Source organism: Vicugna pacos, chromosome 1 (genome assembly GCF_048564905.1).
Source record: "Vicugna pacos chromosome 1, VicPac4, whole genome shotgun sequence".
Classification (NCBI taxonomy): domain Eukaryota; kingdom Metazoa; phylum Chordata; class Mammalia; order Artiodactyla; family Camelidae; genus Vicugna; species Vicugna pacos.
The window spans coordinates 8,536,547-8,564,314 of NC_132987.1; the positions used below are offsets into that span (position 1 = coordinate 8,536,547).

Here is a 27,768-nt window from a genome sequence, read left to right on the forward strand (position 1 = left end):
CCAGAAAAGAAAGGCAAGGAACTGACATCTCCCTCAGAACCCCAGGAGGAACAGCACCCTTGCTTGAAGCCACGGGACTCAGCCTCAAGAACTACAAAATGACAGAGCTGTGTTGTCTTAAACCATTAGATTTGTGACAATCTGTTACAGCAACAATAAAAAATCAATACAGTAACCATCTAATGAGTAGTCAAGCCTGCAATTTAATTATGACCCAGACTGACACGTGTCAATCCTCCGAATACCTGGGCCATTTTCCTTTTAGAGAAATCTGAAAGCACAGTTATGAGAATGAGAAGCAATTTCCCTAATAAGTACATACTGATTCCTACATCACCTTGAAAATTCATTAGCAAAATGAATTTTTCTTCCCTCTTACTAAGGAAGTAAAATAAGATTACATTTTAGAAAAAGAAGTATGCCAATCTCTTTTATTTTATACTATGTTTTTATGTCAATAATCAGATATGTAAATATAATGTTTCCTAAAGCATATCTAACAGTATTTCTAGTTTTCAAATATGACTTTGATATCCACCTACAGGATTAGTAGAAACACTTAAAAGAAAAAAAAAGGAAAAAGAAGAAGAAAAAAAGGACCAACAGTCTTGAAATGGTGAGTTACTCATCACTGGGGGTAATCAACCCAAAGACCTAGTCTGGATGTAGCAGATGGTCTCCTTACATTTAGTGGGAGATTGGGTTCAATGAGCTTAAAGTTGCTTTATGACCTCCAGTTTGCAGGAAGTTTTCTTAATACAGAGAAAAATATTAGCAGTGGAATTGTTGGCAGAAGGGTTCATTTTAAAAATAGCCCTTATTAGATGTAAAAAGCTAGAAACATGGCTCCTGAGAGACCTTTGCAACATTATCTGATCAGTTTCAAAATGAAGTATTAATACGATTTAAGAAGAAAAGGAATAAAGGAGACACTTAAAATAACAACTGTGGAATGATATGGTTGCTTGCTGAGCATTTAGAAGTGATTAAAATTGCAACTACTACGTTCAGAACTCTGATGTGCATGTCAGGAAAACTCTTTTACTTACAACAGCTAGAAGAGATTTTTCTGTAACATTCATCACTTGAAAATATTTTGTAATAAATTGAACTATGGTAATTTCCTTAAAAGTAAATCAAATCAAGGTGCTCAGTGTTAAAACTCAAACAACAAAATGAAACAAAAGCCCCAAAACCATCCCTTCAAATAAAATATTGTATATTTAGTGTGTCCTTTTTATAGCAGCAAATACCATTCTGGTGCGATGCAGGCAATCTACTTTTATCTTTTTGAAGCCAACAGAAGGAAGGTTATTAAAATTACCTGATGATTGTACTAGTAGGTTTGAGTTCGTAAGACAGTAGCAATCCTTATACAAAATGAAATGCTCTCGCAGAAAGAAAAAGTCCACTGTATTCATGGCACATCTATTTCCTCTGCCTGATTATCTCCTAGGCAACCCTCATCATCAGATCACCCAAGGGACCCACTTGCCTAGGGCGATTAAATGCTGGAAGGCCAGGTTCTCCAGCACCCAGATCTGTTCAGACACCTGCGCACTGCATACTAACTTAGGGTCAGATCATGGTACCCTGGAGAGGGGGCATTTTGATAGGATGGGGTCCTCTGTTTGCCAAGAGCGTCAACCAGGTGCTCAATTCTTATTCCTTCCAAACCAACACTCCTTCTCTTTTCTGTATCTCCAGGACCAACTCCACATCAAAGCAGGTTGGGGAGGGGCAGCTGTATTTTTCATACTGGCCAAGCCAAATTGGCTTCACCGTGATACATCCAGAGTCCACACTGAGCCTTGGAAAATGTATGAGAGATGTGAACACCTCTCTGTGAATAAAATGCAGAGCACCAGGCAGGTCCACAGGCCTCTCTCCTGCCCTGCTCTCCACTTAACTTGTATTCGCTCGGGGCTGGAGTGCTCAGAGGTCTTCAAAACACCTTGTTAAAATGCTAATACTTCTAGGTGAGTGACTTGAGATCTCCAGCGCAAATACAATTAAGGACACAGGAGCTGATCAGGAATTGGGGACCGCCAAGGCAGGCAAAGAGAATTTACAAAGCCAAAGTCTTGGCCATGAACTGTAACCTGGTGACATATCTTATTTTGGAGGTGGGATTAATCAAAAGCCTCTTTGGTCCTAAATTTGACATCCCCAAAGGCAAAGTGCATTATCTAAATGTAGCATTCCCAAGAGATTAAAAAAAAATAGCATTAAACTGCATGGATACAAGCTTGCTTAGGTGTGGTTTTTCTAGAGTAAACAATCAAACATAATGTAATAAACTCCAAAATGAAAACACACAAGGAGTTAAAATGTTATCCATGAATTTCGACACCCTCAGTTATTGGAGAAAAATGTTTAAGAATTCTCTTCTGCAAGGTTAGAACAGCATAATAACATTTTTTTTAGCAAATACTAAATGATAAACTTACATCAGAATTAAATCTCAACTGGCAAATGTTGCATGATATGATTTGCTTTCTTCGATGAGGAAGAGGAACCCCGAAAGTATGATTTATTACCGCTTTCTGAATCGGGTCCATCTGCAATGAGAAAAAAAAATACAACAAATAGAAATAAAGCTTGTCAGTTCCATTGGAATGTTGCCTATTTCATTAAAGAGCCAATCTGTACAGCTTCAATCTCCTGCTTACACTATAAAGAACATTTTTATTCTAAGAAACGGCATTTCTACTTTCCTGGAAAATAGACAACAATGAGCCGGGAACTCAGTATGATAAGGAAATGATAAATGTACCCATTAGAGTCTGCCTGCTAACCGTTTTTCTCCTTTAGGACCAACAATTGTCTCAGTTTGATAATCCTCCAATATAATTAAAGGTTTATCAAAACTCAAGTTATTGTGAAAGCCAGCAATCTTACACAGAGGTGAGTCCATACCATCACCCAAAATGGACTTCAAAATACACTTAGTCAGACAAGCAGCTATGAAAGTAATTTATGCCCCATGACCCAACATTAATCTTATGCTGTGTTTGGTATCTTTTCTACCTTAAAAATACAGTGCAGGTTCCTCCTGCTATCTGAAAGCAGAGCCTTCCTGGGAAAGGTTTCGTGAGCTGAAATGGCATAAAATGAAGAAGCAACCACCTTTGGACACAGCTTGCTATGGGCCGTACCAAGTAAATCGAGATAAAGCAGAGATAGTCGCAGACACAGTCAAAGCCAGGGCGGCCGGATGCTGAGATGCTCAGTGCAGCTCCCCGGAGACGGGACAGAGCTTGGTGATGCCAACCTTGCTGCTCAGAGTTCACGCTGCCTTTATATGGGCAGCTGCGAAACGAAGGCTGAACAACTCCATTTTTTGCTGTTGGCCGTTTTTTTTTTTTTTTTTATGAAAATGAAAATCCTCTCCGGATCACCTTGGGTTAGTGAAAACAGGTACTAATGTTTGGTAAAAGTGAAGTAGCATAAAGAGAACTTTCGAAAGGCAAGGGTTACCTGTATGCAAACCCTGCTTTCTAAGAATTCAAACACATGGAGCTATCCATTCTTTCCACAATCATTCACTGACCACGTAAATATACTGGTATCGTATGGACTTACTGCTGGAGGTTCAGAATTTGGATTCAGAGAGGAGGTTCAGAGGTTCAGAGATGTCAGTAATCTCTCTTCATCCCATTCTCGGAACAGGACAAGGGACACCAAAAATATAGTGTCAGCAGTCCAGCTCTGATAAAATTTAACATCTCCTCACCAAGCTTTGTCCTAGGGTCCACATCTGTGGTTCCCAACTGCTAGAGTCAGATAAAAATTTCGATCTGCTTGTGCAACCTCTTTGCTCCTCTGTGTCTATCTCAGGGTCGTGATGAAATTTACACACAGTAATTCTTGAAATTACTTAACACAGTACAATGCTGGGCACATTATGAAGTCAATAAATGTTGACTTATATTTTTTCTTTTGCACACATGGGACAATCAAGGTTAACATGACCCTCATACTCCTATATATAGTCCTGGTTGGCACACTTCCAATTTCTCACGTGGCCAAAATACATTTCAGAATGATTCCACTGTTCTATATACAGCCATCGCTTCTGTTGAATGCCTGCAAATTTCAGAACTCTTAATTCTCATCAGATACGAAGTTCTCATGGGAGTCCTCACAATGGGTTGAGCTCAGAAATGATTTGACACAAAGGAAAAAGCTCAGAATGTGTCTGTGAAATGATGCTCGAATATTCAGCTTCTGTGATACAGAATAGTTCATTAATTTGCCTAAACCAGTCATTGATAAAGTCCACCTCCTTTTGTGTATTTCGAATCATCAGAATTAGTTAACTCATAGGCACTTTTCACTGGTAGGCAGGAGAAAGGTTCTGTCTCCTGTACATTCACAACTCCTGTAAGCTTGTCTAGACACTCGTCATGCATTTGTCTAAATAATAGCACCAACAGCGTCCACAATAAAAGCAACAGCCCTCAGCAGGGATTAAGTGCCTTCCATGTGGTAAGCACTAGGCTAGGTGGTGTATATATTAAACAGTTATGATCCAGAGGAACTCATGGGTCCTCACTTTATCTTCCATCATCACTTAAAAATTTTTTAATCTGATGTTTAACCCTAGATTCTGGAGGAAGCTTAGCCATCCTATGATTCTTCTGGTCACTTCGAGGTATTAACAAATTAGGATCCCCTCTCCCCACTAGTAAATTCTACTATACTTTCTTCTTAACCAGTTTTATTCAAGTATCATTTACATGCAATAAAATTCACCAATGTTAAGCATACAATTTGATGAGATTTGACAGATAGATACAGTCTTAATAAGTATCACAAAGAACATTTCCATTACCCAGAAAGTTCCCTCCTGCCCCTCTGTGGTCAATCCCCACCTCCTGTCCCAGCCTCTGAAATCCTGTTTTCTGTTACTATACTTTTCCCTTTGGTCAAAGTTCATACAAATAGATGTGACCTTTTGTGTCTGGCATCTTTCATGCAGTATAATGCATTTACAGTTCACCCGTGTTGTTGCATGTATCAGTAACTCAATCGTTTTTATTGCTGAGTAGTATTCCTTTGTATGGATATACCCCAATGTGTTTATCCATCTGTCAGCTGATGAACATTTGAGTTGTTTCTAGGAAATTCTATAATCTTTTCATGTCTCAATACATAATCTAAGCTCATTCCTAAATTCAGTTCAGCATCTTAATCCAAATATTAAAATTAATTTAAAATTACAGCCTCTTTTTTTTAGCCTGAATCTGCCATAGGGTAACAGTGTGAAAGAGCATAGGGCACAGTACAGGATTCTTCTCTATTGATACTGCCAAGTCCTCCAGCCCAGTTAAGTCAAACTTTCCTCAACCCCACCTCATCCCTATTTCCTCAGAATCAAAATGGACAGTGCACAGAATTGAGGAAGCCAACACCCACATAGATGTGTGCATCTGAGATGCCCACTTTCTGCATCCCAGGATCAACCCTCTTATACAACCTTAAAAATGTCATCACAATGCTTCTACACCAACACAGAGAACACTGGGAGATGATTCCCCATTCAGCCAACAGCTAAAGACAAATTAAAAACTGAAAGAGGTCACCAATTTAGAGGTAGCTGTCTCATTATGTTCTACTGCACTAACGGGTCCATTTCTATTAGAGAGAAAGTGAATTATACCTACATTCCATTTAGCAAAACCGAAATCCCTTATAATGATACCTTGAAATAAAAATGAACTATATATTTATATTAAAGATGCTCTCTGAAAATACACAATACTGAGTGTTTTTTTTTTATCATATTTTGGGAGTAGCATATTATTTTGGTCTTTCAGTAACCCTGGTCACGTTCAGTGACCACGTTCAACCCAAATTTGTGTAGGAGGTAGTTTGGGAGTAGACACTTCACGCAAAAGTGGAATATTCTCTCCATTTAATTCTTCTATTTGACCTGAATGTTGTTCTGATAACTGTGGCTATAAAATTAAATTTCAAAATGCAAAGTAGTGTATCCTTCTTTAGAGACAATTTTATTTCCAAGTGTACTTAAAAATTATCTGAATTATCTGAACTACATTTTAATGATGGACTTCACAAACTATAGTTACACCACTAAAAGTAATTATCTTTAATCATTTTAGGAACCTAGGACAACAAAATGATGAAAGTTTAATGCCTTTATTAATGAACATAAGTTCACCTCTTTAATATATACATCTATAAGTACATGAAACCATTTATAACAAGAAAGTATAAAAGGGCAAAATCTAAATAATAACCAGTTCTGGTGTTAAGTAGTTAATTACATGATATCACAGGGTCTGTAACTAAAAGCAGTATCTACTGTCACTTAGGGGACACAAAAACAGCTACTTTGATCATTTTGCCTGCCGACTGAAATACATGCACAGCCTAAAAGTTGAGAGTTATGCTTTATTTGGGGGACATTTCTGAGGACTCGAACCCCCCTTCGAGCCCGGGATGACAGCCTCTCAGATGGCTCTGAGGGACCGCTCCGAAGAGGTAGGGGAGGAGCTAGGATATACAGGAGCTTTACAACAAAGACCAGGTAGTTGGAACATTAAAGGATTCCTTGTTAACTAAAGAAAACCAGGCATCTCAAGTTAAAGAATTTGGTGCTTTTCTATGTATGGGAGGAAGCAAACACTTGGGCTCATTGAATTCATTCCTTTGACAAGCACCTACCTATCTAGGGCCAGCATCCTGTCCTTTCTTGTTCTGCGTCCCCTCAGGGTGCACCACTGTGAGTGGCTGCAGAGGCCGGGCTGCAGGCCTGTCCTCACTGGGGTTGGGGGGTGGTGGCAGCCGCTGATGACTTGATGGCTTCAGCATTCTTTGTTTATGATATGGTTTGCAGTATTTTTCATTCACACGCCCAAAGACAACATTGTTTACCATTACAATCGAACATTTTGTTCAAAAAGAAAGTCATTTATGCTGGTTTTTCTCCCCATGAACCAGTAAGTCTGCTCTGTCAAAATAATCACACCTTCTTGTGTGTGTGCATTTTATCTTTAGGAATTTGTTTACAAAATCAGCCTCAAGAAATGACGATGTGCGTAGGAAAGAAAAAAAAAAGGGGGTTGGGGGTCAGATAAGTTGTAGGAAACCTACATACTACATACAGCCTGGACATTGCCAGCAAACGTCAAATATTAAATTCTCTGAGATGTCCCACAATAAAAATATCAACTTTAAAGAGATAATTTCTAAAATGATATAACCAAAGCTTTTGTTGTTTCCTTTGTTTGCTTTTTAATTTAGCATCCTTGTTCAATGCACGCAGTTTAAAAAAAATAGTGATCTGGGAAAATAAAATCATTAAAAAATCTGAATAAAATGCACAGCCTTCCTTCCTACAAAAGTAACGTCCCTACACTAAAAATGCAATGCACAGAAATCAGATCCAGGCGTTTCATTTAACCCAGGCAGCACTGAATTAAAAAACTAAAAGAAAGAGCAAAAGCTGTATGGCATTTTATGACATATTTATTTAATTTTAAAGCGGGATATATTGAAAGCTAACATTTTCTAAATACATTATCCAACCCAGCCAAAACAAAGAAACAAAAGTGAAGGAATGACACACTACCTATTGATATGCTGACCCAGACTCCAGAGTAAAATTCAATTTCCAACCCAGCCTATAGCCTTATTTAAAGACAAATGAATATGTTTTCCTTCATTTCAGGCTTAAGGATCTTGGCATTTCTCTCCTGGCCTAGCTTTTCCTTCATCTCTCCTTTGGGCATGCGGCTAAATTGATGTGTAAATGAGAGTAGGGTACCAGGGCCAGCCTCAGGTAAGCCAGCCACAGTCCCCTTTCCTAGGATGCTCTAGTGTTTTCAGAGAGGATGAGGCTTAACCCTGAGTTTACATTTCCAGCTCCAAGAGACCTCCTCTCTTTCCCTTTTATGACTCTGGCTTTCAGTCTTCAAATCAAAGAATAAGAACTTAAATGCCAGGAAAGTTGAGAAGTCCAGAAATATAAAGGTTGTCTCTTCAGGCTGGTATTTCTAGGTAACAATGGCCAGGAACAGTAATGCTAAAGGTTACACTTACCGGCACTTACTGTGTGTTTGTATGTTTATGAGCATTATTTCTAATTCCCTCTGACCTAATATCACACAAGCAATAAGCAGCAGAGCCAGCTAATACCCAGAGCCTCCTGCCCTGCCCCCTCCCCCCGCCTGCGTCGGGTACCACGGTAAAGCTTTCTGATATCCACCGTCCTGGGTATCTGTGACTTTGCAGCATTAAGTGACGCTGCGCAGATTCAGTACATCAACCATCAATTAGTAAAACTGGTGTTTACATTACTTATACCCACACTTCAGAAAACTCTGAATTAAAAAAAATTCTAGTAATTGCACTCTTCCAACAAACTTGTCCATTTGAAAAAAATTGCAACTTTTGTCCTTGTTTAAAAGGTTTTTTGATGGATGCATAACTCACATACAAAAAAACAAAAAAACAAACAAAAAAACAAGCATAGATCTTAAGTGTATCATTTTAGCTGATTTTTTTCAACATGTGCATACTGCCGTGTTACCACCGTCCCAGTCAAGATAGAGAACGTTTTTCAGCCTTCGTCCTTTCTATGAGATCTGGGTGGGGAGGGAGTTTAACAGGAATGCCAGTTACCCAGGACCAAGGCAGCACCCTGAGTGGGGCTGGGGGGATGCTGCACATAAAGTCTCATGGTTTCTTTGCTTTTGCCAAATCGCAAAGGACATGCGTGAGTTCATTCAAGAAATAAATTCATTCACGGAGATCTCATTATCGGGTCAAGCCCAAAACTGCTACTCTGACACATTTAAGTAGGAAATACAACATGTAGGAGTCACATAAGTACCTTCCGGGCACAGCCAATTTCTCAAAGTGCCAAGCTTTCTTACACCTTCAAAGAAGCCGTTTGCACTTCCCACTTTCTCTGCCTTGAAAACTCTGCCCCCCATGCTTTCTCATTCATCTTCCCCTGCCTAATCCTACCCACTTTTCAGGACTCAAATGAGGACTGAGCTCTTCCTCCAGAATTCTTGGCTGATCTTCTTCAAACAAGCCAGGTCCTACGACATCGTGTGGAACACTCCACGGCACAGTCTGAAGATCTCTCTTGTCTCCTGTTTTTCCCAACAGAAAGGGAAGTCAAGGCAGAGCCAGGTCCCTTTGCTCCTTGAACCCAGGCGTGAGCACAGTGGCACTCACTTACTCAAGGGCTCAACGCATGACTGTTGAGTTGCTACATAAGTTGAGTATTATTGAAGTTCAATATCAGAACTTGGTAACAGTTTTGGAATGGTATTAACAATAGCAATCAGAAAACCTGGATTCACAAGGGAAACTTAGGCGTAAGGAGTGGAGTTTATTAGAAGCAAAGGCATGTGGCTAAGAGTCCAACAGATACAATGGGGGATGTAGGATATAGAAACTCGGGGTAGAATCCACAACCACCAGCCGCCAAGCAGAATTTACATATATTCATTTATGAGTCACTTACATACGTAGTGTCATCTTGAAGTGGGAGGGAAGGGGGCCAGGCATAACCACTGAAGGAATGACACAGCAGTGAGGACAGGACAGACTGGTCAGAACCAAGATGGCACAAGATTTGCCTTCCAGTTGACCTTGAGCCTCATGGCACAGCCACAGGGCCATGGCAGCTCCTAGGCTGACTACAACAGGTCAAAAAATGGGTGGGGGGATTTCCTGGAAATCCTTGTCCCTTCCTCAAAGTAGTTGGAATAATCCTCCTATTCATCAGCATATGAAATTACCAAGCCCACGAAACCTAACAAGCCTGCACCTCATGGTCACGCTCTCTTGCCTTCTGAGATGGCCCACACTCTGTCTACGGAGTGTGGATCTACCTTTACTGTAAAATAAACCCCTCATACCTCTCAGCTCCTCTCCCTCTCACCTTCTCGAGATGGCCCACATTCTGCCTACAGAGTGTGTTACCTCCTAAGCCATTTTCCCTTCTGAGTGAGACAGACCCTGCTCTCTGGGAAGTGTGTGAAGCATCTCTCTAAATAAACTTGCTTCCACTTTACCATGCCTTGCTCTTGAAATTTTTCCTGCGTGAGGCAAGAACCTGTTCTCCCACAACAATCTAAGCAACGAGGTGATGGTTGATCGGTTCTCTTTATACTTTACATGACAACATCAGACCATTTTTTTTTTCCACCAGGCATCTTCCTAGACTAAGGCAAACAGACACACTGTTCTGATCAGTTCAGGGGGCGCTGACTTTGCTCAGAAAACCAGTGCCTGAACTTCCACAAGCAAAGTCATTTGGATGCTCTCCAAGCACTGAGGACACGGGAAAATGTAAGAGACGTTTCCCCATCAGCAGCTTTCCGCTATGGCTATTTCCCCTGATGTTCTGTGAGCAGACTAATAGGGTGAAACAGAGAAAGCTCAAAAGGATGGATGAGTTTGAGGGACTCTTAAGACATTATTTTTCTTAGAATCATTTGCATGCTCAAGTAAATTGCACTTAACCAACGCATGGTGGCCCTGTCGTGGAATACCCACAGACAGCTGCACGCCGAGATTTTTAAGAGGACGTGTGGAATTGTTACCATCACAATTTCTCAGTCATGGTCGTCTAATCCCGGCACTCTTTCAGAAATCCTCTGTTTGTGGTACTTTCAGTGGGTGGGGCTGCGTTTCATCTATGTTCTTATCCACTGGGATTCTCAATCCCTTCCCTGGAACCCGGTGGGCACTCAGTATGTACTTAAATTTTATTGACATATCTCACTTTATAATTGAGAAAAGCTATACCAGGAAGGGAAGGGGAGGTCAGAGGAAAAGAGGAAGGAAACAATGTTACTTCATCCTATTGATGGGCTTCCCTTCTCCTGCAATGAGGTTTTGTTTTCCAGCCAAAGGAATATTAAGTTTCCTTAAAAGGAATGGCTGTTGCCTGATCCCACTAACACAGCCCCGTGGAGGTGACTTTGGTGCTGAATTTGGACACTTTAGAAACCTTGTTATCAGCATTACAGGGACTTCATTTGACTCAAATGCTTTGATTAGAATCCTGTTTCTGGGAACCGTAAGTTTGTTTTCGACGTCTGTGAGTCTGTTTCTATTTTGTAAACAAGTTCATTTGTGTCTTTTTTTTTTAAAGATTCCACATGTAAGTGGTATCATGTGGTATTTGTCTTTCTGTCTGACTTACTTCACTTACTATGATCATCTCTAGGTCCATCCATGTTGCTGCAAATGGGATTATTTCATTCTTTTATAAAAGCCCATAAAGCTGAGTAATATTCCATTGTATGTATATGCCACAAGGTGGGGGAGGGATAAATTAGTACTTGGGGATTTGTAGATACAAACCACTATATAAAACAGATAAACAACAAGGTCCTACTGTGTAACACAGGGAACTCTATTCAATACTCTGTAATAACCTACAATGAAAAAGAATATATATGTGTGTATATATCTTAATCGCTATGCTGTGCACCACACATTAACAGAACATTATAAATCAACCCTACTTCAGTGAGAAAAAGAAAAGAACCCTGTTTCTGGTGGACTTAAATGGCAAAATCTCTTCTGAAGACACTGAACGCCCCTGGTGCCTGCCTGTGTCAGGTTTCCCGATGCTCGTCAGGTCTGGTCTCTGAACAGGAGCTAAGTAATTAAATCCAACAAGTCCAGAGTTGGGGTTCCACTTACACAGCTCGCCCCAGAGAGCAGGGCATCATGGACTGAGCTGGAGAATGAATCCCAGAAATCCACGCTATTATCAGCTGTACCGGAAGTCCACGAGCGCAGCTAGTGCCCTAGCAGGTCACTGAAGGATCTTCTCTTGACCTGAAATGGTATCTTTTCTACTTTCCTGTTGTTAAGCTCTTTTCTTTTTCAACAGCACGGTGCTACTAGACTAATGGATGAATGGACGGATGAATGCATAGACGTTCTGGCATGAAGCAATTAAAACATGAAAATACTATGCTGATACATCCTTTCTAATAGTTTAACCATGTGTAAGTTCCCCAGGGCTGCTACAACAAAGGACCACAAACTCTGTGGCTTAAAACAGCAGAAATTCATTATCTCACTGTGCTGGAGGCTAGAAGTTCGAAATCAAGATGCTGGCAAAACCATACTCACCTCCTCCTCTGAAATCTGTAAGGACAATTCTTCCTGCCTATTCCTAGCTTCTGGAGTTTTGCCAGCATCTTTGGCAATCCTTGGCTTACAGAGCCATCACTCTGGTTCTTCCTGGGTGTGTCCATCTCTGTGTCCAAATGTCCCCTTCTTATAAGGATACCAATCATATGGGATTAGGTTACCACGCTACTGAACTCATTTTAAGTTGATTACCTCTGTAAAGAGACTACTTCCAAGTAAGGTTCTGATGTGTTGGGAGTTAGGACCATAACGTACCTTTTTTTGGGGGGGTGGGGCACAATTCAACCCATAACAAATAGAATGGGCAACACAAAATCTACAAACCACTGTGACATTTTACTCAGGCACTAATTCCAGGACTTCCCAATTAAAGGAAACACTGAAATCAAAAATCAGGTTTCTTGTGTTAGTGTCTAAAGGGAAAGAAACAGTGGATTACTGAGACCATTCCTTGTCCGCCCTCTCCCTACAGGATCAACTCTAGCCTCAGAGTCTTGTGATCCCCAAGAGTCTGGGAAGAAGAAATAAGTTCTAAGAAATTGAAATACACAAAGAGATGAGGCTCGTGGAATTGAAAGAAGCAGATCTTTACTAGTGAGCCTCCAAATAATTTAGATGAGGGGCTTTTGAAATGTCACAAAGTGAAAGTTATAAAGTCTATAGAAAAATTAAACAATGGCACACTGGTATGGGCTACGTGAGCAATTACCCCAATTTTAATTGTTTTGTTGAATCAGAAAAGGCATAAATTTGGGGGTACATGTTTTGCACTGTACCTTTTTTCTTGCTCCTTTCTTGTGATTTCTTTAAGTCACCATCTAATGCCTTTGAGAAAGTATAATGGTGCGAGGGATGGTTCTTTGTTTAAACAAATTCCATCTCAAGAGGTAATTTATATGATCTCTTCTAGCATGAAAACTCCAAGATAGCACATATACCTGGAACGTAGCCCCTAAGAATATTCTTGATTACCTTTATGTTTTGTTCAAAAATGCAAATACACATATGTCTGTGCAGATGTCTGTGTGCGTGTATATACACATGCATACATATTATTTATGTACTAATTCATGTATCAGTATTTATCCACCAATTCCCTGCATAAAACCTTTCACTCTGGAATCTGGCATGACTCAATTTCTTTTGTTCTGTCTCTGGACTAGACTTGATAATTTCTTGAATTATTCTACTTTTCCTTGCAAGGAAGTATCCATTTACTAATTTACACACACATTTCCCCCGCGCTAGGTGGCCTGTATGTCTGTTTTAGCCAGTGATGTAGAATTCAAGCCATGAAGGGCATTTTAGGCTGAGAAACATTACCTTCCATGAACTAACCTGGGCCCACGTCTCTGGAATCATTTCCATGCCCCCTTACCCCCCATATTTTGCTCCCATAATCCAGATCTGCTGGAAATTTCCGGTATAACCTGGTGTGCTTTACTGTCTTCCCTACCTTTTGTGAGGTTCTTTCCTTTCTTTCCAATCTTTATTACTTACCCACTACATGTATAATTCCTGCCTACCCCTCCACATCCCTTTCCAAGAGGACCTCCTCTAGTCTCTCGGTGGGCGCAGCTAAATACCCCTCCCTGGGTCCACACACCACCCTGTACATACTAGGTCACATCATATACTATCCACCGCCTGGATCTCCTGCCTGCAGTTCTCCCCTCCCCAACCTGCAAAAGATACAGTCAGCTCTGTTCATCTTTGAAAAATAAGTGCCTGAGAACAGAAAGTGCTCAAGAAAGGTTTATTGTTGAAGACAGTGATTAGATATGTAAAAAAGCAGCCACCCCAGCTGCTGTCAGTCATTTTAAGGAGAACTAAGTAGCTCAAGACATAATTCTTGGTGGAAGCCACCCTGCTCGATTTGGTAGAAAATCTGCATTATCATCTGAGACTGACTGTATTTCAAAGCCTTGAGGGAAATATTCCCAGTAAACTGCATATTTAAAAAATAAAAATAATAATCTCTTAAAATCCACGCCATGTGGGTAAGGCAATCCTCAGCCCTGGCTGTCCACCAGGAATCACCCGGGAAGCTTGTTAAAAGTACAGACTCAGAGCACCGACACAAGGCAAATTCATTTAAAGTTTGAAAGAATCCGTAAGGGACAGCTAAGACGTGCTGGTCAAAACCTTGTTCATAGAATCAATTCCTGCGATTAAAATGTTTCACCAGGTATTTCCAAGAAACCAATGTCTTCTTTCCCACCAATAACTAATTTTAGCCTAATACTCCTATAAAAGATGCAGTACTATCCTTGTTTTACAGAAATGAAGATTGGGGAACAGCCGGAGTAAAAGATTTGCCAAGGTGACCTATATATTACCAGACAGCTCCAAGATTTAAACCCAGGGTTATTAAAACCCAGTGTTCTTCCTGCCTATCACACTGACTCTCAAAGATGTGTTCTAGCTCAGCAAACTTCTGAACTCAATTTAAAAATGGGATCTGGATTGGGTTTCTTGGGAATTGGCAAACCGCAGGCAGAAACACATACACATTAAAACAAAAAAAAAGAAAAGAAAGAAAAGAAAAAAAGAATTGATGACGAAGACTAAACCAGAACCACCTGAATAAACAAGGGTTATTTTGAAGTATTTCTAACAATTGACTTCCTTGTTAATAAGTGACATTGTAGGCTGTTTTTAATCTCCAAAGTGTTGTTAAAGCACCGTTTCATGTCTCTGCAACTTTCTCTGTTCTGCCTGTTTTTTCACCTCCTGACCTTTTTTAAGGACTTCAAGGAACCACTGTAAAGATGAACTGTAATTAAAAGTTAAATCAGATACAGTGAAGGTCAAGTGGTGAGCAAGATGTTCTCAGCTGTGGGAGTCAAGGACAAATGAGGCTGAGGCTCTCATGGCCTTCCCCCAAATCTTTAAGACCAAATCCATCTGAACCCAAAGCAAAGATAATCCAGTACCTAAGGACTGCTTTTAACCATGAGGGTAAAGTTACATTTGGTTGTATTTGAAACACTTCCAGTGTCTATTACATAGGAACACTTGTACAAATTTCTGAAACACCCCAAAGACAGTGTGGCTGGACTATTGGAGGCTTTTTGTATAAACTGTAAAGAGTAAAATATAAACTGTAACCACTTAAACCCGTCTTCACGTGGCCTGAAGGGGGTTGCAGATCTCAGCTGGATTCCCATGAGCAAGCACAGGCAGAACCACTGACTTAAGAGGTTATTTTGTTAGCTGGCACACTAACTAGTACACTCTGTAATTCCCATGCCCTTCAAGTCTTGCACAGGGACTCTCAAAGTATTGTGCTGTAATTTCTTTTCTTTTTTTGTGTATTTTTATCAAATAATGCACACATGATAACAAACCAAATAGCACAAAAGAGCTTCAGATGACAAGTAACTCTCCCACTAACCCTTCCAGCTCAGAGGTAAATGCCTGAAATGAAATGAAATGCTTATTATTAGTATTATTATTTCCAGCCAGTTGACATCACAGCTCTAAACCACATGCTAATGTTCTCTAGATACTAACATAGATGAGAATTTAACACATACACCACCAGACCTTCTTCCTCTTTCCATACTCTTCAACATACATTTTCAAAGTTTTATTAAGTTGAATACTTATTATTACTTCACAACTATACATAATAGGTTCCCACATTTATGTTTGGTTTCATTAATTGAGTCAGGATCTCAAATTCTCTGCTTGAAGTTATTCGTTTTTGTACAGCTTTTCTCCCTCAATTTCCAATTTCCAAATTCTCTCAGCTACACTTATAATACACTTTTAAATGTTCAAACTTTTCTAACTGAAATATTCTGTGCTATTAACTACAACCCATCCTTCCAGGCTTTGTTCAAGGATGAGTCTCAAATTTAAAAAAAGTGAATAGACAACATTATCATTGTTTTGACTTGATCCATATTTTTGTCTGCTGACTAAGTATGTGATAGGATTAGATTTCTTTTTCTATAGTTCCAATGCTACAAAACTTGGTCCATTCAAAAGGGAGTGTTTTAGCTTCAAGCAAAGAAGCTTCTACTTTCTTATTACCCATCAACTGCTTGAAATTCTGTCTTATTTTCTACTGCTACATTTTAAAGCATACTTTCTGATTGTTCTTTGCCTTTCTTTTTCTATAAAACTGTGTTTTAATCTTAATTTGAAACAAATTTTCCTCTTTTCAATCAATCCTCATGTTTCCAGTCCCACCTGTCTCATGCTTTCTGCTAGTCACTCAATTTGACACCTGCAGACCCTATTTCCAGACCTTCTCCAAGGTCCTGAAGTCATACTTGTCTCTACTTTCCTCTTTTCTGCACTTTCCTTTCATCATCTGGCTTCTAGGGATGTTTAAACCTCCATATACGGTGACCCTAAACACCTCTGCTCTTTGGCAGCTATCTCTCCTTTTTGTATGTTTTAGATTTATTTCAAGGAAGTCTTGAGAGAAAAGGAATTGCTTTTATACAATCTTTGTCCCATTTTGAAAAAAAAAATTGGAGGTTTTTATCTAAACATATTTTAAATAACAAATCTAAATAAAAGGAACTTTGGTTCTAAAAATATACTTTAGTCCAAAATACCTGCTATTTGATGTGAATAAATTATGGTTTGCAGGTAAAAAAAAAATTGTTGCTCGTCTTTAGTCAGAAAAGCAACTCCATTTAAAATAATCACCTTTCTAAACAATAGTTTAACATCCAGAAACCATTTAAGATCATGTTACTTCCTCTAAAATCTGTTGGGAACTCTTAGTGAACATTGCTTTCCCCTACTTCTTAGAACATGTAATTTCTTCCATCCTGAAAATAATACATGACAGCTAAAAACTCCATTTTCATCCATCCTCTCTTGCTGAATTTATTTGTATTTTAAGTGAACTTTCTAAATCACTTCTCCAGATATTTCTTGATGACAAGTTGCATTTTTGTGAAGAATGCTTGGCTTAAGAAAAGCAAACAGAAGAAAGGCAATTGAAATGAAGAAAATGTACTAGTGCTAAAGACTGCTGCCAATTACCCCACAAAATAATCAGGCTACCCAAGCACCTCTGAAATGGCAGTGTTGACTCTTAAGAGAAACCCATCACAGATCAAGGGTCAGTCTGCTAAGCTGGATTTCAAACAATTCCAAAACATTGAAAAGGAAAAGACCGTGCAACTGTATGGCCCAGCTTGGCAAGAGTTCCTGTAACCATGTGCACCTGATCATATAAACCCCAGAGGAATACAATCAAGACAACACAGGGTTCAGAAAGGGGAAGTGAGGAAGGGGAGAGCTGAGCATCGGGAAATGAAGATGTAATTGTTTCTAAAACACTAAGGTATCTTGGAATACCAATCTTATTGCTGGATGGACTTGGAGTCACATTCCAGAATGGTCACCTACTAATCTTTGACCTTGGGAAAGAGGCCTGGGAGCATTAAATGATATAATCTATGTGAAGCACATGAAACAGAGTCAGACACGTTCAAGATTCATAACGGTTTTGTCGTTTCCAGACTCCATCATCCTCCGAATACTGACAGCCAAGTAAGTGGGAGAAATAACAACTCATATGCTGTTTCTCCAGCAATGATAAAGTCATGCATGAAACACAGAATCATTTAAAGTATTCTGTATTGATTGTTGAGAGACTACTTAATACAACAACAAACTGAAATTAATGGATTAAAGACAAACTGAGAGGGTTGATCAGTTTGGTGTTTTACGGAAGAACTCAAACATGGAGGCTTGCAAGGTGGATGGCATGTGATCAGTGCCAAGGACATGGAAGGATGCCCTGGAAAGGGTCCAGATGTTTTTTGGGTCTCTGCAGATATCTGTCTGAAGAAGGCTATGTAATCTAATGGCTTGTACAGATACAACAATGCAAAACAAATAGTTCCAATCTCCAAAAAGGGACTTAGAATACAGTTAGAGAAAGATAAATAAATTTTAGCTCAAGTGAGCAAGTGTGGAAATAAAGATCTCAGCAGAGTGCCAGGGGAGCAGAGGACAGGGGTTCTTCACTCAGAGTGGGGATGTCCTAGAAGACGTTATATAAATCGCCCAATTTGGGCTCAGTAAGTAGGAATTACGTAGGTGGAAATGACAAGAATAACAGAAACAGCCCATGCAAAGGTATAAAAGAATGTGATGTTCAAAGGAACAAATCTACAAAACAAAAACAGACTCACAGACATTGAGAACAAACTGATGGTTACCAGGGGTTAAAGGGGTGAGAAGGGATAAATTGGGAATTTGAAAACTGTACTTCCTGGGGAGTGATGGAAATGTTAGCTACTTTGATTGTGGAGGTGGTTTCATGGGTGTAAATATCTATCAAAGTTCATCAAATTGTACATCTGAAATATGTGTAGTTTACTGTACAGGAACCCTACCACAATAAAGGTGTTTTAAAAAAAGAATGTTATATTGTCAGTAAACATTCATAATTTAGGTGTTAATGGGGAACAGTGTGAGTAGGGGGGAACAGTGTGAGTGGAAGAGAGGCAATTGGCCAGGGATATTGGACCAGGTACTTAAGATGTGGGCTCTGTTCATGAACCTGAACTTTAGTCCTTTGAGCAATGCTAAGCTATAAGAAAACATCCAACTCAAAAGTACATGCAACCATATTTGTATCTTCAGAAAAATAATTTAGACGAGAACTTAAAGGGAGAAAATCAGTCTAGAGTCAGGAAGACTTTAAAGCAGGAGACTGTTGCAAAAGTCCACCTGAAAAATCCAGGTCGTGAGTTAGCCAGTAGCAACTGGGAGATTGAGGGAGAGATTGGGGAGATTTTTAGGAGACAGGCTTTTAAGTCAGCATCATTTATTTGATTGATTCTTCTCACTGGGTCACTGAACAGAGAGTGACAACATTAACCATTGCATGAATACAGAACAAATGGCACATTTCAGAAAAGTGTGTGGGGGTGTATTTGTGGGTAGGGGAATTAATGTGTTCACGACTGGAAACTCTTACGTAGAGAGGAAATCAGAAAGAAGTCACAGGGGTTTTAAAGTGTGCAGTGTTGAAGTTCTGAGTTTAATAATTCTCAGTGTAAGGGAAGACAGCGGGCGTGGGTGACACAGACTAGGAGATGTGGAATATGCTTTGGAGAAAAGTTAGAAAGGAGGGGACTACAGAGACTCCTGGGGGGAGCACTGCTGTTTCTGGGGATGGCAGAGAAGAAAGAGCCCAGAAGGAAGCCTGAAGAGAGGAGAGCTGGCAGAGGAATGGGAACACCAGTATCCTTAGGGAGAAAGGATGGATCTGAAGGAACTATCACACTGGCCAATTTCTACGCCCCTTTTGAAGACTTTACTGAGAGTACATTCTGTTATCTCCTTTGGATACCCGCGCCTAGAAGCTTCTAGTGCCCGTTTGCGGCAGGGCAAGTGCTGTGACGAGCCTGAGGATACAAAGACAAGATAAAGTCGCTGGTCTCAATGAACGTGCGGTTCAGTGGGGAGGAGAGATGCGTGCAGCGATAACCACGGCACAAGACAGTTTTATGATAATTGCTGTAGAACGGGGTCATCGTTACAAACACAAGGGAGAAACTACTAATGAATTTTGCTGGGGATGGGTCACATAAGGGAGAAAAGTTGCAAGTTAAGAGTAAAATGTTTTTTTTTCCCTCCTTAAGCCTTCTCAGTAGTTTTAATTAGATTCTTTTTAGATTCTCATCTCTTAGTGAAATGGAAATTTGCTGACGAATTATAATGCCTAGCTTTCTTCAAAGTTTTACCTTTATTCAAAAGTCCAAGATATTTTGTGATTTAATTTTTAGAATGTATAACGTCAATGTTTAGCTAAAGAGGACTTCCTGATTTAATTAAAGAATATGTGAATAACTTAACAATGTCTGCAAGAATAAGAATTTATCAAACAGTGCAGAACCTTAGAGAGATAATTTAAAAAATATAATAGAAGACATTAAAGAAAGATATAAATGAGAGATAAATCATATTGATGGGTAGAAAGATATGAAATAATAAAAATGTCTCTGTTCCTTCCAATCAAACTATAGAATCAATTCAATGTGAATCAAATAGTTGTCAGGTTTTTCATGGATGTGATAATTTTAAAACTGATGTGGGAGAGGAAGTTATCAAGGATATGCAAACCCCCCTTAAAAAACGAAAACGTGGAGAGACTACGCCTTATCAGACATGGAACACCGGGACTACCCCAGAGAAAAAGAAACAGACCACTGAAATAGCCCAGAAGTCCACGGGCAGATCCCTTTCCAAAATGTAATTTGCTCATTCATCTGCTCACTCGATGGGTATCACTGGGTCCTGATTATGGGCCAGGAATTGTCTAGGTGCTGGGGTTCCCACAGTAACAAAACAGACAAAATTCTTACTCTTCATTGTGCTCATGTTATAGTGGGGAGAGGGGGAGGTGAATGAGGTAAGTAAGAAAATAAACACATTCAAACATTCCTAAGAGTGATGGAGGAAATAAAGCAGGGAAGAGAGATTGAATAAGTTTGGGCAAGTGTTGGTTTTTAAGTGTAAACCAGTGTGGTCTCACTGAAAAGGAGCTTTAGAGAAAAAGCATGAAGTAGCTGAGGAAGGGAACACGTAGCCACCAGAGGGGAGAGCACTTCATTCAGAGGACCCAGCAAGGGCAATGACCCTCAGGTGGGAGCGTACCCGAGGCCAATAAGTCATTGTCATGCAGTGGACACAGAAATGACAAATCAGTCAATGAGCTGGGACATCTGTTTACCCTTATGGAAAAAAGATGGAACTGGGTTTATACCTCATACTATACACAAAATCTAATCTCCTGTAGATTATAGACTTAACTGTGAAAGGCAAAATTTTACCTTTAAGAAGACGAGAATATTTTAACAGCCTTACGGTAGAAAAAAATTTTTTTTTACTTAAATCAAAAAAAGGCTCAAATAACTTTGAAACCAAAAACATTTGTTCATCATAAGTCCCTGTTCAAGTGGTAGAACACGGGCTTAGCATGCACGAGGTCCTGGGTTCAATCCCCAGTACTCCCCTAAAAGCAAATAAATAAATGGACCTAATTAGCCCCCACCCCCTGCAACAAAAAAAGTCCCTGGGAAGAGAGCAAAAAAGACAAGTCACAAATCTGACAAAGGATTCATATCTTTCATACATAAAGAACTCCAACCAGTCAGTAAGAAGAATTCATAACCTAACAGAAAATGGGTATTTCACAGAAAAGGAAAAATAAATAGCTAACGCAAATGTGAAAGGCTTAGCAACTCTTGTTAGTATTTGGGAACATTTCTGAAAACACAAAATTAATTCAGGATTCTATTTTTCATCTAAGAAACTGACATAATTTTTTATTTAAATGTACAATAGCACCAACCATGTGTAATGTAGAACAAAAAGAATTCTTATATACTTAGGTGGGAGTGAAAAGTGGTACGACTTCTGGAGAGCTTCCATTGAAGATAAGAACCTAGAACAGTTAAGACCCAGTGTTCCAGTCCTAGCAACAGACTCTAGAGAAACTCATGGGATTGCGCACACGTACACGTGTGCCAGGGTGTTAACCGGAACAGCCTTTACAACAGCGGAGACGTGGGTCCAGATCTCAATCTGCAGCGGGAGAGACCAGCGCTCATACAATGCCTTAGACACAGAGCCTGATGAGAACCAAAGGACCACTAAACGTGCCAATGGGGACGAACCACAGACACATGGTTCTGAGGGGAGAAATAAGTGACAGAGGAGGTAACACATATAAAATGACACTTCTGTGATGCCCAAGAAGCAGCAGAACTAAACAGCCCTTTATTTAAGGGCACATCCTCTGGGGCTAAAACAATAAAGTAAAACACGGGAAAGGTGAAAAAGACATTCCGGGTCTTGATTACCTCGGATAAGAAGGCAAGGATATACACAGCAGGGAGAAAAAACACACATTATTTTAAAAGTTAGATACAATGTTCAATTTCTTAAGCTGGAGCGGAAGTATGATGTTTACATTAGATCATGCTTTAAACTGACATATGATAGCAATAGATTTGTAGACATCAAATATTTCATGAAAAAAAGGGAGTTTATGAAATAAAGTTGACAATGAACCTTCAAAAAATGTACCATAAGAAATGAATTGCATTGCTTTTATCTATTGAATTTGTATCTTGCAGAATCACTGCAAAATGGCTCATCCTACCAGGAACTGAAGCTAATTAAAATGACCTAAGTGGAGGCAGTGATCATGTTCTTTCTCCTCTTTTTTCTACACTGGGGAGGGCAGAGAAGGGCAGGGGCAGCAGGGAGGAGCAGGAGCCCCCCTGAAACTACATCAGCTATCTGTAATGCTATCTGATCCAGGAGAAAAACTAAACACCGAATATTCAAATGAATCTCAACTCAACCATCCGTTTCAGAAGTAAATTAGAATTCCCCATATGTATACAGCATCTTAAAGTCACATGCTAGGCACGGTGACGCAGAAAAGTAAGTATGAAAAATGCTTCTTGAGCTTCTTCACATCCTCTTTGGATTAAATCGTAATAAACTGAAATTCCACATTCCACATTTCTTTACTGAGGTGGCAGAGTCACCGGTGGAACAATGCTCTCTTTTATCTAACCAAAAGGGAACGAGTCTCTTTGTCTCTGTTAGTCAAAGACCTCTTGAGGGGAAGGACACATCACTGAATAATTAAGGAAACAGAACAAAGTGAAAGAAATTTAATAATTTCTAAAACCATTATTTATCCAGACTTACCTTTAATGAGCTGATTATAAGATTAAATACTATGATAATCAATGTTTAGTTTTAAGAGCCAACAATGTGAAGTCTATATGAACATAAATTAGCTTACTAGGTACTCACAAATGTTGACTACATTGTCCTCATATAGAGGATTTAATTTAGGATGTATTAACCTAGTGTCAGGTTACACCTTAAACATTGATTTACCAGGAACTTTATTGTCCCTCAAATTTAAATGCATCATTCACTCTGTCCACAGACTTGAGTTCTACTCTGTTGTTTTTTTTTTTTCACATATTCCTTCAAAATCCTAGTTCTTATTAGTTATAACTTCTCTGGTAACTAACCTATAACCTTTCATATAAGTGGCTTTTCTGGCTCCCTTATACTTCCATCACATTTTTTATACAAAATCCCCATCGTAGATCCATCAAGCATCTGAATTCTTAGCTCTTTTGATTACTACTGTTTATCTTTACCAGCTGCTCAAGCCTGACACTCCTTCAAGCATCAACTCCTAACCCCGACTAGTGGTGAGATGTCGTAACACAGAAGAACAAAGCTGACTCCATACTGGATGCGTTTCTTTTACTTGAAACTTTATATTCTATTGCTTTTGCTGCAAGTTAATCACTAAAGGGATGTTGCCTGAGGCTTAAAGTACACATAATGGCCCAACTCCGGGAACCCTGCCTCCTATGCCTGAGCCTTAAGCTAAAATACCTTTGTTTAGCTCACAGGAAACACCCTGACCAGGCCCACCTGTGAATGGCTGCAGGAAGGAAGAAATTAGCACATCCCCTCCAGAGTCTGGCCAAAACCAGACAATATTTTCCACAGCTTATTGCCTTATCTTACTTTACCTCCTCACCCCCTTTCCCCTCTTTGCTCTACAAAAGAAAGCAGCATCCAAACCCAGGCAAGATACTTCTTTGGGACACTAGTCCACCATCTTCTCAGTCTGCTGGCTTTCTGAATAAAGTCACTATTCCTTGCCCCCAGAACTCATCTCTCAATTTGTTGGCCTGTCGTAGGGTGAGCAGTACAAGCTTGGACTCGGTAACAATATTAGACAAGTTAATTAACCTCTTGAAGCCTAGATATGTATAATTAAGATAATAACATGTGACATATAGGTATGTTGTGGGAAAGCAAGTGCAATCATATTTGCAAAAGACTGAATTCATTATTTTCTGGCACATAAGAAATTCTCACACTACTTATGATTAGTTGTAGTTTTCTTGACTTATCTGAGACAAATGAAACTCTCATGTAGCTTTCCTGCTGCGTTTCCACACTTGCCGCTTCTCCATCAATTCTATTACATGATCCTTTTTCTCTGCCCCTCCCTTAAATGATACCATTCTCCAGTACTGCATCTGTGTTCCAGTCTGATGACCTATGTATCTATCATAATTTAGTGTCTGTGTGAAAGGATACTACTCTTAAAATTAAAAATAAACACCAAGAGAAACACTTTAATGATTGTCACAGATGGCAATCTATCACCGTGCCCTACACTTCTCTCTTCTCACTGTGTCCTCTGTAATAGTATTTATATTTTCTCATAAAGCCTTCCCTGTTTCTTAACTTTGTCTTCCTACTTTGTCTTCTTACAAACTTCCTAACTTTGTCTTCTTACAAACAAACAAAAAAACCAATTATTGCATTATGTGTAATTTTCTGCTTTGCGGAAAAAAAAAAAAACATCAAAAACCCTATCTGCAGTAAAGCTTCAGTTTGCTCGAACTCCTGTTCTCAAATCACATCTTTTAGATATGAAAGGAATGGCAACTTCTATTTTAAGATTTCAAATCCCAGCAACAGGTACCTTTCAAGAATAAAACCTATTCCATTTCCTTCTAAGTAGAAAGCAGTTAGAATCTGTCAATCAAAGTACAAAACCTTCCGCGAGGGAAAAGCATTCCAGAACACAGAGCCATTTGTGGCTTTAAATCACATGAAACGGTGGATCTCTTCGGCAGGCCCTTTTTTTTTTTTTTTTGGTAATGCGCTCTATTCCCCACACTGGCTGAGGGACGAGGGCTGAAATACAGCCTGTACTGCAAGCTGCTGGTCGACTGTGAAATGCCACCACGCAGAGCAGATCCTGGCCTGACCTCAGAGAGTCCCTGACACGGCTACCGCCACCAGAGGAAGGTAGCCTCAGCTCACACAGTGCCTCCTCCTGCGGCCATGGGTAGTCTGTTTCTGCTTTCCCCTTTTATCCCTCTACTCCCAACCAGCCCTGCTTGCGATCCCTCCACCAGGACTCAGGTAATCTCCCTACAAGATCTTGTGGTAGCTCACAGGGAAAAAGAATGCAACAGTGAATATATGTATGTTCACGTGTAACTGAAAAGTTATGCTCTACGCTGGAAATTGACACAACATTGTAAACTGACTATAACTCAAAAAAAAGAAGAAGAAGAAGAAGAAGAAAAAAAACAGGAAGGATGACTGGACTAGTGCTGCAATGTGATGAGCAAGGGTCTGCCTTTTCTCCCTCCTCCCCGCCTCCCTGGCCCCGTCAGGTGATCTTAGCAATGATGCTGGCTCACCTCACCTCCCAGATTGATCTTTCATCCCCATCTCTTCACCCTCAGACTAGAGCCCGCTCTGGGCCAGAACATCCAAAACAACGTCTGAAACGTAAATGACTCTTATTCTATCCTTTGTGGACAAGGTTCCATCTCTGTTAATGAGTTTAACTGAAACACAGGAGGCTGGGGAAGGGGCACCTGAGTAAAGCAGAGCCTTTTTCCCATCCTTTGCTTTTGGTATTAGTAGTAAATTTTCCTTTTTAAACATTATCCCCACCCCCCACACCAGAAATACGTGCGCATACACACACACGTGCGTACACGCGTACATGTGTACACATAACGTATTTTGAAAACTTGAACAGAGCTTATTTTTGCTTCTGGGTCCCTAAAAATATATTACAGACTTTGTTTAAAATTGCAATGGAAGACAGAAAAGAAAAGGTGTTCTGAAACGAAAAGATAAACTAGTCCCAGAAAACTGCAGGAAAAAAAAAAGTTTAAAAAAGGGGAAAAACAAACAAACAAAAGTAAAGAAAAGCACTGGCCAGAGGCAAAAGGCTTTCTGATGAGTTTATCTTGCCATAAAGACCTACCTCAATGGCTGCTCACCATCTAACCCTGGCTTCCCAGTTTAGTGCTTAACATGCAGGGAGGTGGCCGGGAAATGGTTAATGCAGACCAATTCCAAGGAGACAGAACACAGATAGCTTTTCGCTAGCATTGCTGTCCCAGAGGGACATTGGTTACGGAAGATAAGAAGCAATTCAAGCAGATACAGCTTTGTGTGTTCATTTCAGCAGTGCTCAAAAGTTGCTCTTTTATCGATGAAAACCATATGGGTTTCTATGTAATGCTTCCCACCAGAAGTGCCGGGATCATTCCGTTATTTTGCAGTGTACATTTGTCCTCTGGACTTCCCGTGATTGTAACATCGTCATGAAACTATAGAATGAAGAATAGCAACAGAGCTAGCTAACAGATAAAGGCTGTGTGTCACTTTGTTTTAGAAAGGACCTGTCTTAGGTTTGTTTTCCTAGAAGCAGACTCTGAGATAAAGACGATACTGTACAAGTGATAATTAAAGACATGCTCCCAGGAAAAACTGGTAAACTTGCAGGGGAAGCAGTGGGGAGAAACTGAAGAAGACAATCAAGGGTGGGATTTCAGGGCCCCCGCCTGTGCAGAATGACTTCAGCCTGATCCTACGGGGTTGTCTGGAGTGTAGGCGATGCCATGGTTCACCCTGATTCAAGGTAAGGGAGCTAGGCTTGTGTATTCCCTCATCTGTCAATCATTGCCAAGGACCTATCCAGGGCTCTTAAACTTCCAGAGACTTCTGGTTCTCTGCCTGGGCTCTAGCAGCCCGACGGCTCTTTGATGAAGAAGAGTCAAAGGTTCAGAGTGTAGGAAGCAAAAGCACACCAAAGCTGGGACGCCCACACAGATACAGTCAAGGAGACGGAGGGAATCTGGGTGGATAACAGACAGTTTCCACTAGAGGCCCTTCAAGCAGCCATGACATAGGAACTGGAAATTTTAAGCTTAGTGTTTGATTTGGCATAAATAAGAATTGGAGGAAAACATAAATAAGAATTGGAGAAAACCTTAAATAAGAATTGGGGAAAAATCAGTAAGAATTGGAGAAAAACAAATAAGAATTAGAGAAAAACTTCAATAAGAATTGGAGAAAAAACAAATAAGAAGTGGAGAAAAAAAAACGTAAAAACTAAATTAGAGGAGTCCCTCCACCTTGCCCTATGCCCAATAAATGATCTTAAAACTTTTTTCAATTTCTTCAACCCTATGTTCATTTATAATGTCATTCAATCATCAGAGCTTCCAGCCATGACCCGTGAAAAGAAGATGCAAAATAAATCTACGACCTAGGATACAACTGCCTTTTGAAATTAGCTAGTGAACCGTAATGATAATCATATATACACATTTTAAAAAAATGCATGGACATCAACCCACATTTATGGATCATGTAGTCGATCCATACAGTACAACATTAAACCGCTCATTTGTCACCACTGGTAAAACCAACAGTTAATTCAAGTTCTAACCTTTCTTAACCAATATTAAATAGTTGGGTAGTTGTGACACTCTCTAGCCCAGGCTTAAAAAGATACACCTGTCTTAATAGAGTTTGGAACGCAAAAAGAAACCCTGAGCAGCACACTTGTCACTGCTCACACACACCAGGGGTCTAACGTACCTCCATCAGACAAACACATACTCGAACCCCACCCGCTATTTCTCCCAGAGACGAGAACGCAGCTCACCAATAAGCTTTGATCCACTGTTGTTCCAGGCCCAGTAGACGCCTGGAGTGGTCACTGTGGGCTCTCTTAGCAAT

At 39.9% G+C, this 27,768-nt stretch overlaps 1 protein-coding gene and 1 long non-coding RNA gene across 4 annotated transcripts in view; one reads left to right on the forward strand and one right to left on the reverse strand.

The window, feature by feature from the left end:
* Positions 1 to 27,768, reverse strand: part of ZNF385D (zinc finger protein 385D) — a 786,854-nt gene that overhangs the window by 114,898 nt on the left and 644,188 nt on the right. For 2 of the 3 annotated variants that reach the window (XM_072948876.1, XM_072948891.1), the window contains exon 4: positions 2,451 to 2,561. The exons of the other annotated variant lie outside the window; for it this stretch is intronic. In XM_072948876.1, the coding sequence (XP_072804977.1) occupies positions 2,451 to 2,561 (111 nt within the window). The remainder of the gene's footprint in view (positions 1 to 2,450; positions 2,562 to 27,768) is intronic. 3 annotated transcript variants of the gene reach the window in all.
* On the forward strand, positions 21,655 to 22,358 carry LOC140698064 (uncharacterized). The gene is made up of 2 exons (XR_012075550.1): positions 21,655 to 21,870; positions 22,290 to 22,358. It is a non-coding gene; the product is annotated as an uncharacterized lncRNA (long non-coding RNA).